The sequence below is a fragment of the Rhea americana genome, unplaced genomic scaffold (genome assembly GCF_003343005.1).
Source record: "Rhea americana isolate MKP2758 unplaced genomic scaffold, rheAme1 scaffold_347, whole genome shotgun sequence".
Classification (NCBI taxonomy): Eukaryota; Metazoa; Chordata; class Aves; order Rheiformes; family Rheidae; genus Rhea; species Rhea americana.
The window spans coordinates 535,895-552,676 of record NW_028186476.1 but is presented as its reverse complement, the minus strand read 5'-3'; the positions used below and the strand labels follow the sequence as shown (position 1 = coordinate 552,676).

At 44.6% G+C, this 16,782-nt stretch overlaps 2 protein-coding genes across 5 annotated transcripts in view; one reads left to right on the top strand and one right to left on the bottom strand.

Annotated features, from left to right (window-relative positions):
- The window catches only part of ASCC2 (activating signal cointegrator 1 complex subunit 2), a 29,477-nt gene extending 26,084 nt beyond the window's left edge, over nucleotides 1-3,393 (bottom strand). For 2 of the 4 annotated variants that reach the window (XM_085311706.1, XM_085311709.1), the window contains exon 1: nucleotides 3,287-3,387. The gene's annotated coding sequence lies outside the window, so the exon portion shown is untranslated. Of the gene's footprint in view, nucleotides 1-245; nucleotides 319-3,286 lie in introns of all 4 variants that reach the window. The other 2 variants (XM_085311707.1, XM_085311708.1) reach the window with 2 other exon arrangements.
- A 561-nt stretch (nucleotides 3,394-3,954) lies between these two features.
- The window catches only part of MTMR3 (myotubularin related protein 3), a 97,591-nt gene continuing 84,763 nt past the window's right edge, over nucleotides 3,955-16,782 (top strand). The window contains exons 1-2 of the mRNA XM_085311669.1: nucleotides 3,955-4,010; nucleotides 12,446-12,658. Coding sequence (XP_085167795.1) covers nucleotides 3,955-4,010; nucleotides 12,446-12,658 — 269 coding nt within the window. The remainder of the gene's footprint in view (nucleotides 4,011-12,445; nucleotides 12,659-16,782) is intronic.

Sequence of the window (16,782 nt, the reverse complement as noted above, 5' to 3'; positions counted from 1 at the left end):
AGGTTACAGCCTCACTATAACACACAAACACCATGGCTGGAAACAGATTTATGCAAAGACAATCTAAACACCACCCAAATGCCAAGCCTTTATGGAACACCCAAGACCAACTTGCACATGGCTCAGAAGACACTTGTATCACGGTGCTATAGTTTTATTCCTGAACCTTTCTGAGATGCCACGGACATCTTCAGGGACAACAGAAAGCATTTTTGTGCATTAATATGAGAGCTTAATAATCATACCTTGTTATTGAACCAGAACTCTCTGTTCTGGTGTTGAACTCTGTTTTTGCAGCCTATCTCCTGACATCACAAGCTGGAGGGACAATAAAAGACATCCTGCCAACATACTATTAAAAGAATACTTTTGATTCTTGAGTTGTAAATTCACTCAGTACTGATTCAGATAACATACATTAGAAATAAAACAGAGTGGGGCCATAAAATACAGCTTTCCTTTTCCCAGCCAATTTCCCACATGTGTTCCAGAAAAAAGTTCACAAAACCATCCTCTGATCTTCACTAGCATTTATAGGCTCAGCAATATTTAACTTTCTGAAATTAGCTGTAATAWTATATCTTCTTTTGAATTATATTTATATGCACTGTTAAAAAACAGATATTAATAAAAATGAAAATTGCAAGTTTAACAGAGCTTTTAATTTTTCAGGAGCTTTATAGTATTGTTATGATTTATGTGAAATGTTACTACAAGTTATATTCTTGTTAAGATTTAAGATCACAAGTGTCCTTATATGCATATTTAATTGCACTCACATTGCCTGAATCACATATAAATCAAGAGAAGCAGTTCTGTAGCTGAACAATGAAGATTCAATAACACAGAGAAAGTTTAGACAGCAAGTGAAAAAGGCTAAGATTTTCAGTTCCAGCTTTTTGGTTTTGCAGTCTTAAGAAAAGAAAAACAAAAAACAAACAAACCAAAAAACCCACATACCACCAAACATTTGAGAGTTCATTTTTTCATGGAAACTTCGAAAAAAATTTACACTAGAGCAACACCAACATGCTGCACAGCTTAGAAAATCCTAAATAATTGTATCTTTTCTAGCAAATTTAAGAATATTGACAAAGAGTGTTTTCAAGATTTTAATAAATAACTTCTTTGAAAAAACACTTACGAGCTAGTTACAGAACAAACTAGCCTGTTTTTCATTTCTCACCATATAATTAATTCTGCTCTTACAGTTTCTAGTGTCATTTTGAAAATTCCACATACAAGCATGAATTTTGCAAGAATGAAAAAAAAATAGCCTGTATCTTATTTCAAAACTAGTAAGCACCCAAATCTCCATTTCAAGTCAGAAACTTCTTTGAAGAGACAGCCCCCAGACAAAATGGTTATTCAGGTGGGGAAAGAAATAAACCGAGTATGGAACATCCACAACAGAGAATTAGCCAAGATTGCTTCTATATGCTTTTCCCCACGAGCTTTGTTCTATATTGAAAAGATGTAATTAATTCTGAGGGCCTGATAGTTTTGGGCACAGCCAGCATAAAAGGCAGGCAGCACTGACAAAGGAAAAGCCAATCCAAATTTTTTCCAGAGAAAGTTTTTTCAGCACATCAGAAGTGCTGCCTCCCCTGTATTTCACGCATCACACACAGCTGTGGAGCCAAGCGAACAGTCAGAGCAACGTGCACACTGCTAGCCTGGCATCTCGCACAGCACAGCTGTCAGTTTGTCACCGTGCTGCCTTTCACCAGCAGCAGCACTGCTGCAGCACTGCTGCAGCGCTAAGTCAGGCAAAGTCTGCACAGCCCTCTTTCGTGAACCCAAGCACCACCGGCAGGGCCCCATCAGCATTCTCCAGCTGCTCCCAGCTCCCCAAGCCAGGCATCAGGCCCTGATATCCTGTACACTTGGACCCACCAACCCCTACAGCCACTGACTCTGCCTCAGATCCTGCCCTGCACATCTGGATCCAGCAACGCCTACAGTCGCTGACACTGGTCCCACACCCTGACACCTCACATACCTGGACCCATCAACCCATACAGCCGCTGACACCCACACTAGACCCTGACACCCCGCACATCTGAACCCACCAACCCCTACAGCTGCTGACACTAGCCCCAGACCCTGACACCCCACACACCTGGACCCACGAACCCCTACAGCTGCTGACACTGGTCCCACACCCTGACATCCCACATATCTGGACCCACCAACCCCTACAGCTGTTGACACCCACACCAGACCCTGACATCCTGCTCATCTGCCCCACTATTTCCTACAATCGATGATACTGGGTCCAGGCCCTGACACCCTGCACACCTGGACCCACCAACCCCCTACAGCCACTGACACCGCCCTCGACCCTGCCACTCCATACAATTGCCCCACCACCCCCTACAGCTGCTGACACCCACATCAGACCCTAACACCACACACACTAGCTGCTGACACTGGGCCCAGACTCTGACACCCTGCATACTTGCACCACCACCCCCTACAGCTGCCGACACCAGCTTCAGGCCCTGCCACCCCCCACAGCTACTGACACCAGACCAAGGCACTGACACCCCCCACACTGCCCCCCCACACCCTACAGCCACTGACACTGGCCTCAGACCTTGACACCCCACACATTTGATTCCACCACCCCTACAGCCTCTGACACCAGACTCAGGTGCTGACACCCTGCACAACTGGGGCCACCATCTCCTACAGTTGCTGATACCTGCCCCAGACTATGACATCCCACACACCTATCCCATCATTTCCTACAACTGAGGACACTGGACCCAGGCCCTGACACCCCCCACACCCTGATCTACCACCTTCTACAGCTGCTGACACCAGTCCCAGACCCTCACACCCTGCACACCTGACTCCACCACCCCTTACAGCCATTGACACCAGCACCAGCCCCGATATCCCAAACATTGGCCCCACAACCTCTTACAGCTGCTGACATCAGCCCCAGACCCTGAAACCCCACATACCCAGACCCACCATCCCCTGTAGCCAATGACACCTGTCCCAGGCCCTGACACTCCATACACCCAGACCCATCACCCCCTGAAAGCGCTGACATGGGTCTCTGGCCCTGACACCCCACACACCGGCCCCACCACCCCCTACAGCCGCTGACACCGGCCCCTGGCCCTGACACCCCACACACCAGCCCCACCACCCCCTACAGCCGCTGACACCGGCCCCTGGCCCTGACACCCCGCGCACCGGCCCCACCACCCCCCACAACCCAACCACCCCCCTTCACGCCCCGCCCAGCCCCCGCTCCGGGCCCTGCCCTCACCTCGGCGCCCTTCCCGCGCCCCGCCGCCCCGTTACCGGGCAGTCGCCGCCGCCGCCGGCTCAACTCAGCCCTGCACGCCACTGCCRCCGCCGCCGCAAGGCCCTTCCGCTGCCGAGCGGAAGTGCGAGGGGGGGCGGGCCGACGCCGTGGTCGCCCCGCCCCGGTAGCCTGCGGGGGCGTGTCCTCATCTCGGCCCCGCCCCGCCCCCATATGCCCGATAGGGCCCCGGCGCAGCCCGYGGGGCGTGTCACGGGCGGCGGCGCTTGAGGGCTGCGCGGTGACGCTGAGCGTCTGCTGGGGACGCCGGCGGTCTGCCAGGATCACTGAGCGCCCCGGCGGCACCGCGGCCCTCCTGGTGGCACTGAGGCCACGTCGGCGACTCCGAGGGTCTGCTGGGCCCTGCAGGTCGCGGCGAAGGTCTGCTGGTGACCCTGATGTCCTTATGGGAACACCGAGGCCCTGCTGGTGACACCAAAGCCCTTCCAATGCCACTGAGAGTCTGTCGGAGCCACCAAGGCGCTGTCAGTGCCGCGCTGCGGGCGTCACCACGTGGTGTCATATCTGCCCCCCCCCAGCCCCGACGTGGGTTCCCCTTCGCTCTGGTGGCTGCAACACCCAGGCACTCGGGGCAGCGTTGCGAAGCGCAGAGCCCGGGCCGCACTACTGCGATGTGCTCCCCCCAGTGCAGTGTGAAAAAGGGCCACCAAAGGGCCAAAGAGATGAGGTAGGTTTGTTTAACCTCTTCCCCTCCCCCCGAAAAGATTAGTTAAAAAGTTAACAGTACTGCTTGGTGATCCCCTCTGGGGATGGCGACGTGCTTCTGCAAACTCCAGCGACATGGATTGTGCGCAGCCTGCCTGCAACACGGAGCAACGAGCCCAGCAGTGTGCAGATGAATCAAGCAGAGTTAGCCGCCTCRTTGAATGCAAACCTGTGCCGGAGCAGAGGCACCACAGAACTCTGACCTCCCCTCTGGATCTCGGRGCCTGTCTGCCTGGAGGAGATACAGGAATAAAAGCTATGGAGTGAATTTAAATTGCTGCGGTTATACTACAATAACTATGGAGGGATGCTCACTTCCATAGAAAACAGGCATTTTTACTTAGTGTTTGGAAAGGGATTTAAACTAAACCCAAAATAGTACTTTCAGTCCCTGCCAAGTTTCAATTGTATAATTACATTTCAATTGTATAAAATAAAACTTTGCTCTGGAAATGAGCCCAAGGCCAGGGAGAAATGTTCATGACATTGCTTCTTGTTGTAGCACTATTTTTCTTTTAAGCGATAGAAGAGCACTGTAGAGATATGAAAGAAATCTGTAGTTACATTATCCCACAAATAACACAAAAGGTAATTTTTAAAATATATTTTGGACATGACTTTTTCCCACAATGTTATGTTGTGATGGTAAAAAGCCTCTACCTACAATGCAGTTGTGTYTTTTTTTTTCCCTTTGAAAGACAACTAGCTGGTTAAACTAACTAGTTAAACTGGTAGATCTTATTAACTTAATTTTGCAGATAAATAAAATGACACACGCAACATGGAAAATGAGTTCCAGATAGCAGAAGGAGCTATTATGCAACTCAAAAGTCAAAAGTTTCTGACCATCAGTCCATACTCAAGCCACCCAGACTATTTCCAAGCACACTTTCTCCCAACCAGACAAAATCAGTATAACAAATTCATTAATAGGCATTTCTAAAGGCCTGCAAATGAAAAGGGAGTAGGAGTCCACCAGCAAAATGAGTCTCTCACATTCTTTTAATGGGAGAGACACAGAGAAGTGGTTCCCATGAGGACAGCTAGGGCCTGTTAGGAGTCTATACAATTCAACTCACCGGTTTCTTAAGCTTTGGTTTCTCTTGGCTGTTTAAGGAGGTTACTGTATATGACCAATCTGACACTGCAGGACAAGTATACTTCTTGTCAATACAGGTGCAACTGATTTTAAGAACAGATTATGTTAGTCCAGATTATAACACCCTAAAATCATAGCAATCAGACATTCTGTAACTTGCTTTAATCACCTTTTGGATCAAAGTCTGATGGGGCAGGGGATTTGTGCCATTTCAGTATCTATTTTAGGTGCTCTAAAGTATCTCAATTTTCTTCACTGACTATAGGGAACTTCTAAATTCAGAATCCCAGCTTAGATGTTAAAATAGTCTGAAATAGAAATCGTGTCATACCYTCTGTCATGTGGTTAATTGGGAATGAGACTGTAACCAGGTTCCAGCTCCCAATACCTCAGTCCAGCCCTCATGGAAATACTATCCCAGAGCATTTCCACTTCCTATCACCCACTTGTATGTAATTGCATTATGAATGCCCATGATCCCATGTTTTACACGCTGCAGTAGGAAACAATGTGGAGTGGGCCAAACCCCTGAAGGGCTTGTGTCAGCTTCACCAGGAAAGCTTTATTCTCCCTCCTAACACTGTTACATTCAACGTGTAGCTATTAACATGCTGACATTTCCCCTCTGGAAAGAACACAGCATGGATGGATTCTGTGGCTTTTCACATTTGGAACAGTACCATTGATTTGGACTTTTAATGTCATCACAGGTTGTTCGCAAACCTGCAGTTTTAACCATTCTTTTGTCATGTCACTTGAATTTTTAATTTTTGCAAATGAATTAGGCATTTGCATTGAAACAGTTACAGAACAAAACTAGTAAATATACCAGATTCAAAGTTTGCTAAGATTGTTTAGTGGAAGGTAATATTTGCAATTGAAACATGATCCTCTGGAAATACATCTGTTTATTTCCCCTTCTTTGCCAACCTTCTTCCAAAGCAGCAGTGGAGAGACTCCAAGTGATTCAGGTGGGCTTAGAATCTGCCATTGTGCCATCTGGAATATCTCTTCCTCTTATTTATTTATTAATTTTTGTTACATTTTTGTTTTGTGTATTCATTATCAGTGTGTATTGCATGCTTGATTTCATAAAGCTATGGGGGCCTCTGCCCAAAGGACTGGAGATATTAACTATGCATGTATAACTGAGTTACATAATTATTTCTGTATGTATTACTTGTGCGGATTAGATCTGGCAAATGAATAGAATTTAATCAAGTCAACAAAAAAGTGCAATTGTTCATGTATGTGCAACACGCAAGGGACCTTTAACACTTCACCATAGTAAAGTCAAATCTGAAACCTTAATGTAAACCTAAGAGAAAAACTGCTTTTCACTTATTACAACTTTCAAGTCCCCGAAGTATACGCTAACTACGGGCCCTTATTGTATAGGTAAGGCAAAGCATTAAAAACAGCCTGTATGCTACTGACATCTACTGCAAATTACTCTTTCAAAGTTTGATCCAAAGTATCCTGAAATTATTGGATAAGTGGGTTTTGGAACAGACTGTAAGTAGAGAATTTCTCCAGACAAGAACTTTTCAAAAAGCAAGCTTGTATTAAAAGGGATCTTTCTTATGAAATGATTCATGGATGGGTGGAAGTTGTTCAGTGCAAAATGTAACTATGAAGATTATCAGATGTCAGAAGTCGAAGCCTGGGAAGAGTGCCCTGGTTCCGGTAGCACTGTCAATGTTTTGACAGATATATACCAATAATCTCCTTGAGTCTGTTTCTGCGGTAAGGTCACTCCTGACTTGGCTAGTGATAAGACACAAAAGCAGCCTTTTAATTTCAAGCAATGGAAAAAGCACCAAGAGGAGGATTGAAATGCTGGTGCTACCCCAAGAATGCAACTATTTGAGGTCAGTCTGGTTTTATTTTTGTAGGTCTGTCATGAAAGCTAAAGTATGGTATTCTGTTTCATGAACAGATCTAAGTTTTTCAAAGTTCTTGCATTTTCTCAAATTCAGCCTGAAAGTCCCCAGTGACAGTCTAGGGGCTGGTTAAAATGGCTACGTGGTCTGCTTTACAGTTGTGGAAGATAGCTGCTTTTCTCTTACTTGCACAGTAATCTCAGCTGTTACTGGTTCCTCCCTTCATGCAAACAGGGCCAGGCACAACTGCTGTCCCCTCTTCTTTTTCAAAAGGAAATTGTGGAAAGCCTGAAGAGACCAACCTGGCCACATGCTGTTTATATGCAGGTCTGAAAGCACAGAAAACCCCGATGGACTGTCACCTCTAAACACATTTTTAGATCTGCAAATATAAATAAAACTTAAGAGTTATGAAATTGCCTGAGGAAAATGTCAATGTAATCTAAAAAAGGACATAACCATAGTATTAAACTGCAAAGTTGTGGAAATTGGTCATTATATTTTCTACATGGCTAAATGCATTTACAGTAATAATGACAGAGCAGTGAAGCCATGGGTTTTGCATTTTTTCACCCTGACTCCACATCTTCCTTTTCTACATTTTATCTTAATATTTTGTATTTTAGCTTATTAAGGATTAAAGGGAGCTATAAGCCTTCAGCAGCATGTTCTTGACAGCTATAAAAGAGATGTTATCATTAAACTACTAAACTTCACAGTTTCTACAATAATTAAGTAGTTTTTTAGTTTTCTCTTATTCTCCAATTACCCCTTTCTAAGTATTTTCTTAGCATAAAGTCTTATCTTTGGGTATTTTTTATCTTGGTCATGGATGCAAGACAACACGGGTGGCCCAAGGTATTTTCAAGTTTGTTCTCTGTATAGGATTACTTCTGCATAGCAATAGGAACACCACCGAAAGGCTGGTGGGACATTTGCCTGGCCCATGGAATGAAGGAGTTGCTCAGTTTCTGAGAGTTTTAGCAGTGCAATTTCCTGTGAGTGGGAACTGTCTCTTCCCTGCACATGCTTAGCACACTAGGCACAGTCCTGAGTGGGGTATTGGCACATTTTTATGTGATAAAGATTTATCAGCTAAAATAATCATTGGAAATTCATTTCTAGCAGTACTGGAAGCAGCTCCTTTGAGCAAATCATTAGCCTTTMTTTGCCCTGTGTTTCTCTTTTGTAATAATAGGATAATAATAACAACTATACAACTTCAGGAGGAAGGGCCTATAAAAGCCTGCTCATTAAGAAAAATATATGTKCTTTATTATTAAAAACATTTGTCAGGCAGCATGGTGGCACACAATACAACCTAAGGTTGTGTCAGTTAAGTTCTTGAAACAGCAGACATGCTCAGTAGAAAATACTATGAACATTTTATCTATTTACTTTTAACACATTAGGCAAACAATATGGGTTATCAGTATTTTAGTATAAGAAAATAATATAAGCAGGCATATCCTATGCATTCTGCTTACACTGAACTGCTAGTATACATTCAGTATTGATGTCCTCTTCTTTTACTTGCAGGCATAAAAATGCCTTGTACAACAAGGTGTCATTCATCATCTGCAGAGGACAGCTCTGTGCTCATAAAAACAAGAATTATCATGTTCGATACAAGTCCTATAATCAAGTGCTGTACTTCATTTCACTGTTGAACTTCATTCACGGTTACATTTCACATCTTCAGCTGATCTGCAGGATGAAGTTGGGTTCTCTTGTGTCAGCTAGCTCACATGTCCATGCTGAGCCATCCTTGGACTGCTGTGCTCTCACCTGGAAACACAGTCCCCAAAGCCATTTTCAATATTTGTTCAAAAATGCTGTAGCCGTTCCACTGAACTTGAGGTTCTCAGAGACCCCAGAACTTTTTATTTGATTAGTCCTGTGATAATAATCTCTATGTGCAACCTTGGACAAGCCGGCTTCTTTGTGCTAGTTTACCTTCTGCAAATGTCAGTAATAGTACATCCAGCATTAGCAGAGGGATATTACGTAAAATAAATATTAAAACAAGACTGTTTGAAAATGATCTGCAAAAATGATACATAACTAATAAAAACCTCATCATATTAAAATTAACCATCTAATATCTACTTTTCAAGAGGGGAATCCATGTTTTGGGTCCCATCAGGATGACTGACAGACTCGGTGCTCCTCATGCAGTGTATTTTGATCCGGGTGGCCATGCAACTGTGCTGACCATAATGCCCTCAGCACCTGCCATGTTGATTAAATGAACAATGAAATAACTGCTTGTTTGACAGCAGCAGAATTAATGGAAGTCTCTGCACAAAGATGAGCTCAGCGTAAAAATAATGATCAGCAGCAAGGTTGAGTGCAGCAGTGTGCTCACATATTGATTAAAAAAAAGGAAACTGGAGAGTAAAAGATGTAAAACATCACAATGAGGTGAAAGATGGCAAAAGCAGCAAAATCGGAAAGGATCAAGAGAGTCGCTTTTGAACAGGAGACTGGCTGGAGTCCCAAGAGAGGAAACTACCTTGTGTTTCATGATGTTCCTATAGAACCAGGATTTGGTGTATTCTCTTAAAAACAAACAAACAAACAAACAAACAAACAAACAAAAATCTGTCCCTACCATCAGCTTTTCCTTGCAATAGAGGCTACCTGCAAAACTTGAGTTTGGCTATCTGCTTGCATTACAAGAGAGAAGCATATTAAAGGTTACTGGATGGTAATATGGTCAGGAAAGTGCCTAAGACAAGTAGATTTTTGCCATTTCTCACTGTGTGAGGTGCAGGAGTGCTCAAGGATTGCATCGCAGATAGGTGAAGGGCACAGGAGCAAGCACCTGTGGGAAGGTGATCTGAGGGACCAGAGTGGGATGATCCAGAACAGCATGCTGCCAGCCTCTGCCCTGACCACATATAGATTTTAAATGTGCTCTTACTGAATACAGCCAATAGCTAAATGAAAATTCTCAGGCTGCAGCCATATATTACACACTACGTATCCCATATTCTTTCATAAAAGGCCAACTAGTAGCTTAGTGACTGCCTCAAACAGTAAGAGAGGTTGAGAAAGGGCTTGCTGGGCCTTCACATTTTGTACTCAGTAGGGGGTGGGTACTACTTTACAGTAAGGCAGCTCTGGAAGGATGATCCAGAGCCTCTGGTCTCGGGCCTTTGGAAGCCCTGGTTTCTTGTCTTTCAGCCCAGACTTTTCATGGCCACTGGGTATTTGTTTGCTCTTATATCATCTCACCCCTGCTCTTACAGAGGTGTTTACTTTTGTGTTTACTCCCTGAGGTTTCATAAAGAGCAGCTGTATCCCTTCTCAGCATCCATTTTTTAGGCATAACAAATTATTTTAAGATCCTTACATAAGAAAAGCTGTGGATTACCTGTAATTATTCTCCTATCACATTTGTGTTCCTTGATTAAAAGTGACCAGAGTTGCATTCAAAATTCCAGAGAGGATTGCAGCAGAGCTCTGTATGTATTAACATTTCCCTCTTTCTCCAGAAAATATCTCAGCAATATAAGCTTTTCATCAGAGTTGCTTCATACTGGGAGTTCTCAGTTATCTTGAGATCAACAAATACACCCAGATTTTTCTCCTCTTCTGTCATTTCCAACTGATGAGCTCTAACTTCTAGCAGAGATTCTTGTTAATAATTCCCAACTGCATGACCTTGTACTTTCCACTATTAAATTTCATCCCATTTCTTACGTGCCAGTACTCAATGTTATCTAGCTCTTCCTGCATGATATTCCAGCCATACAGATATTCCATGTGGACTGCGGGTGCCTCCCAACTTTGTGTCATTAGCAAATGCCATCAGCTCACTCCTACTTTTTATCCCAAGGCCTTTCTGAGAAATATAGTGTAAGACCAAAAGAACATAAGCAACGCCTTGCTCAGTCAGCCTGTTACTCCATGTAGCCCAGTACTCTGTTTCTGAGAGCGGCCGACAGAGATGCCATCTAGGGAAATGTAGGAGCCCAGCCACGTCCTGCTATCCCTTCCTTTCGCAATCCCCACACATTCAAAGGTGTTGCATGTTAGAGGCAACATCCTTGCCTTTTCAACAAYTGTTTATGGACTGTTGTCCATTAATTTAATACATTTTTGAACCTGCCGACAGTCTAATTCCAAAGCATTTCCTAAAGAGCTCAATTCCATCCTCACGATCTACCTTTTCACCCAATTGTCATTTGCCTGTAGCTAGTTTCTTACCTACCAAATAGCTCCCCAGGTAGTCTATGTATTTGCCATGTGGCATTGCATTTATTAGCCTATTTAATCCAGTTAGAGTGAATCTATTGTCTAGGAATTGTCTAAGAATTGTCTAGAAAACAATAATCGTATCAAAGAAAAGTGCCACCTTAATTTGACATAATCWACCTGTAGAAAAGCTATGTTGCATTTTACTTTATTTTCCACTTACCTGTCTGTCTCCAATTACTTTTTCATTTACATTTTTTTCTAAAGCTTTTAATGGTCTTGAGGTCAGACTAACAGCTGTGTTAATGACTGGATTGCTTTTTTTTCCTCCTGCTTCAAAAAAACAGAGTTAGAGCAGTTCCTTAATAATTCATTGCTACCTCCAACTCGACAGATTAAAAACCCTTGGTCTGGATGGGTGTGAACATGTTCCAGGTCTGTCAGAACTGTGGGCTTGGCAACACCCTGTTCTCTGTGCTGAGTGTGTCAGGTTTCCATGGGTCCTACTCTCCCTCTGGATACAGTAATTTCCATTTCCATACAGTGATTAACTCCTTTCCTTTGCCCTGACCATCGTTTCTACTGAAGACAAAGGCAAAATGGTTATTTAATATGGGGCCATGCCTAGTATTTATTAAAAATTAGATTGGAACGCAAGAAATGGGGAGACTTCATGTAATGTGTTTAACCATATTGGTAAAGATTATGTCAAAGAAGGACTATTTGTGTCACCAAAATAAGCAGCTGGAATACAGCTTTCCCCCATCCTTGTTGTCACAGCGACAGTCAGTGGAGGCATCCCAGCTWGTTCCCTCTATAAAGCAGAAGGAGCTACCAGCAAGTTATGCTGTACAGAAGCCCTAAGTCCCCAGGATCCACTGTCCTGAAATATGTCATATTTGATCTCCTTCCAGGCATACTGAAAAAGGTAATTGTTTATTAYGGAGTTTTAAAGATTCATATTCTGCTTCCTAATAATGTCAACACGGGCCCGGAGGGAAACGAGGCTACGCTCGTCTGCCCTGACTGCCACCTTGCCCCCTCAGAGGAGGCGGCCCGGCGCGGCGAGACCCGCTGCCACCCCCTCGCCCAAGCCGCGACGCGACACCCCCAGCCGCGCCRAGCGCGCCCCACAGGCCGCGGCCCCGCCCCTCGGCCGCGGAGGCGGGAGGAGGAGGCGGTGGGCGTGCGCCCGGCCCCGCCCCTCGGCAGGGCTGATGGGGGGCGGGGGAGAAGGCGGTGCCGCGCGCGCGCGCCCGCCTGTCCCCGCTGTGCCCGCGTCCTGCGCGGCCGCCATGTTGTTGTGGTTGTGAGAGGAGGCGGCGGTGGTGGCGGCTGCAGTGGGAAGCCGAGCGACCCCGGCCGAGGCAGGAGGCCGCACCCCGAGAGGGGGTGTGGGGGCTCCGCGCCATGCCCTGCCCCGCGGTAAGGAGGCGGCGGGGCGGCCGGGCCCGACCGGGCCGTGTGCGGGAGGCGGCGGCGGGCCGCGGCCTGGCGGCGGGCGGGCTGTCAGTGGCGGGGCCGCGGCACGCCCCCTCGGCTGCGGTGAGGGCCCGCAGGCGGCCAGGCCGGGCCGGCGGCCTGCACCCGCTCCGCTGCGGCGCAGTCTGTCCCGCCGCGGCCAGGCAACTCGCGGGGCCGGGTGCGGAGGCGGCACGCGCGGCGGCTCCGCGTACCAAGGCCTACCCTGGCCCCGACGGGATCGCGGGCTTCCCGCGAGGCGGCTCGGCCCGGTCGCTTGTAGCGGAGCGGAGGGATTTCCTACCGTTACCGGCCGCCGTGGTGCCGCGCGTGGCCGCGGCACCTTCTGGCGCTCTGTCGGTTGTGCTGGGCCGTTCTTGTACGGGGCCAAAACCTCCCCTGCCTTTACACGAGGTGGGAAGCGCCCCGGGGTTTGTTTACTGAGTATGGGGCTTTGCTAGCACCTCTTCCCCACGTCTCTCTCAACAGACCTGTTCTTCTGATGCGATGTGAGCAGATGTTGCTCTTCTCCGGTATGTAGTGGCCCTCCCTCCCCTCATCCCCCCAGCGTTTGAGTTTTTCTAGTGCAGTGCCACTTTTCTGTTCTTTCTTATATCAAGCGTTTTCCCTACAAATAAGACCTCATATTCTTTCAGTTCTGTCTGCATTGGAAACTGATTCCATTCACGTACACGTTCCTCACAAGCGAGAAGGCTGGGTATGAGCTTGTAACTCTTTTGCTGACTGCACATCTGACATGCACTTTTCCCCTGTCCTTGCACTTGTCACCAGTTTTTGTTGTGTGATGAGCCTGTGTAACCACGTGTAGTAAGGCTTTCCTTTAGAAGCAAAGAGCTTGTCTAACAAATCATGTCAAGCAATGCTGAGTGCAGAAGTACAGCTTGGCTTTATGCTGAAAATAAAGGAGTATTTGAATGCCTAGGTAGGACCATTGGGAAAGGATGGTTGTGTGACTGAAGGAAATATTGTAGGCTTCTTGCAAAACATGTCACATACAGAACTTTCCTTAAAGGTTTGAGATACCTTTGTATGTGCTCTGGGATTTGAAAACAGACTTTTTGGTGGAGAAAAAGTGGGGGAATCTTATAAAGGACTGCTTCTAGATAACTTCAGGAGTGGAGGCTGACACCTGATCTCTGCATTGCTTCAACTGCTACTGATCACACTGTTTTTGGAGGATGGAAAAAGTGTTTTCTTTTTTTTTTTCATAGCACAGGAAATTCTTTGAGCAGTAAGTGTTGAAGCTTTCTGCAGATAAGTAGAGGTGGGGCCTGAGATTTTAAGATGTTGCAATGAGAAGTGCGTTTGAGTTGTCACTGAAGTTTGGTGAGGGGGGGCAATGTGCAGAAACAGTAATGTTGAATGGTGTGTAGGTTGGTCTTCTTTCTTTTTTTCTTTCCTTTTTTTTGAGCTATGGTACTAAAAGATGGTCTTAGTACTTCCTCTCTAAACTTAAGAATTATAGAAGTCRTATATTAAGCTTCAAGCTTAGCTCTCTTGCTGACAGTGTTAGTATAGTTACTTAAAAACACTGATAATGTACATCACTGTTAGTCCGTTTAAGAAAAATTAACATTAAGATTTCAAGACTTTCTGGTGCAGACAGCTATGTTGTGCAATCCAGAAATGATAGTAGGTGAAAAAGGCTGTTTTGAAAAAACTAATTTTTCATGACAATGGCTGTCCACAACTGCAGGAGGTAGAACTGGAACATGTCTGAGTTTCTGAAGATAGGGATATAATGTTTTATCTCAGATCTCATTCAACCTACACTTCACATGGGATGATGGAAAGAAGTATAATTTTAGCTTTTGAAGACTGGGAGGAATAYAGCTATTCAGTGCTTTGATAATTAACTTGTGAAAAAGAAGGGAATTGCAAAGCTACTGGGTTGAGGGCAAGAGGCCTGACAAATCTGCTGTAGCAAGGGGGAGAATCTCTGTGGAGTGAGTTGGATGAAACCAGGTTAGCATCYACTACAAAGTTCTAACATCTTTTTACATGCAGAGAACAAAGGGATGTGATGGCTAGTTCTGCTCTGGTAACTGTTTAAGGGGATGTATAACTGGATATGGACACAGGACTCTTCTACTGGATTAAAATTAGTAATATCTTCCAGAGCATGTGTCTCCAAGTAGTACAATAGTGCTTATGAGATATTTTAAAATAGAATTAAAATTCCATGTGTTTGAATTCACACTTATTTCCTAGCTGTTTTAGTTGACTCAATCAAAGAAAGATGGCTTATATAAATGTTTATTTCAAGATAAGCTTCTAAGCACTAAATTCTCTAAGCCTGGTTTTTGTCATAGTGTACGACCATTCTGCATATGTGTCTCATGCATGAGTAGCTGATGGTATAAAGACTTGCTGTTCAGGTCCCCTGTAGGTTTTACCTCTCTGAGAAATGAGTTTTTTGATTTGTAGTTTCATCCCTCTTTTAGATGGGTGGTGCTATATCTTTCCAGTGATCTCAGGAAAACTTGGAATATGCCTGGGTATTAAATCATGCTGTTTGTAATTACCTGAATGGTTAAAAGATAGCAATTTCTTTATCTTTGTGAAGCTTCAAAATTATAGGGTGGCTGAATTGCTTGCATGAAAGATCTAAAAGTGAGGTTAACGCTAGTTCAGGAACTTGAAATGCTGACTTCTTAGAAAGACTTGTTGTGTGACATGCAGCACTGAGGACCTGTCTCCTAAAGTATTATAACTTTAGTTGTTTCCTGAATACATTAACTGTTGAACTGTGAAGGATTGCTTCACATCCTTGTACTGACTTGCGTGTGTATCAGCTTATCATGCATCTGCTGCTGGTGGGATGGGCAGAGGTCACAAACTACAACACTACTTGGTGTCCACTGTCCTTGTTCAGAATATATTTGAGAACAGAGAAACAGCCAAGACTGTCCCCTTGCTTTGGGCTAGTGAAGAACACCTAACTGTGCTTGGTGTCCTAGGATCCTAATTGTAACCTAGAGCATGAACAGTGTAGACCTGTTTTTTCCTATAATCTATTTAACAGTTTCTGGTAGTGATGTAAAGTAAATGAGCAGCAATGGGCCGTAGGGGAGATGATGTTTTATCCTGTAAGGAAGGCCTTAAATCAGTCTTTGCTGATCATAGTTTGAAACCTGTAGCTGGAGGGAAGTGCAGTGTTATCTTGTTGAAATCAGTGGTACTTTTCACCTTTAGTCTGCTACGAAATGGGCTTGGATTGTTTTGGAAATGTATGAACTAGAGGTGCTCTACTCACGTTCAGTAAATAGCAATATGCTCCCAGAAAAACTGGAACTACAGATCTGYACTATGCAAAGTGAGCAGAAGTGTTTCTGGAATGTTAATTGAAATGGGTAAGTCATTGATATTCATTCTTTAGTTGGTTTAAAAAGAGTGCTTTTCTTGAGGCTAAAGGCTTAACTTACAAAACTATAGTTGCTGATACCTAGCTTTGCTTTATCTTCTGAAGTATCCCTTACTGAGACTCATAATCTAAAGTTTAGAAAGCAGCGGTTGGCTTAACATGTGAATATGAGAGCAAGTAAACCTGTTAACTGTTACTGTAGACTGGAAGTATGTTCTGTAAGCCTTAATAGAGAGGGAACTGGATATTTCTAAGACGTTTTTCCTTCACATGGGTGTTAATGTTGTCAGTAGTAGCAACAAAGTAAGCTTGGTATGATACGATTTGAATTTTTTCTTAAATAGTGTTTATATGCATGAGTGAGGCAACTGTATGGTATTGTAGTAGTTCTCAGGAGTCAGGGAACTCTTCCAAATTCTGGTAAGAAAAAAAAAAAAAAATCTGAACAAGGCTGCCTTCGTAGGTTCTACTTGCCCATCCTTGGGAAAGTTGGATTTCCAAAGATTTGAACCTAAATGGGCTTTAAGCAGTATTGCAGCTACACTTGTAAAAGCTGCTATACTAACGTATTATCGTTCTGGAAAAAAAAAATAATGCTTTGAGTATGATTTTAGTGGAACCTTTTTTTTTTTTTTCTTTTTTTTCTTTCAGGGGGAGGGAAGGGGGATAAAAATTAGTCAATTTTTTCCCCCCTTTCAGATAG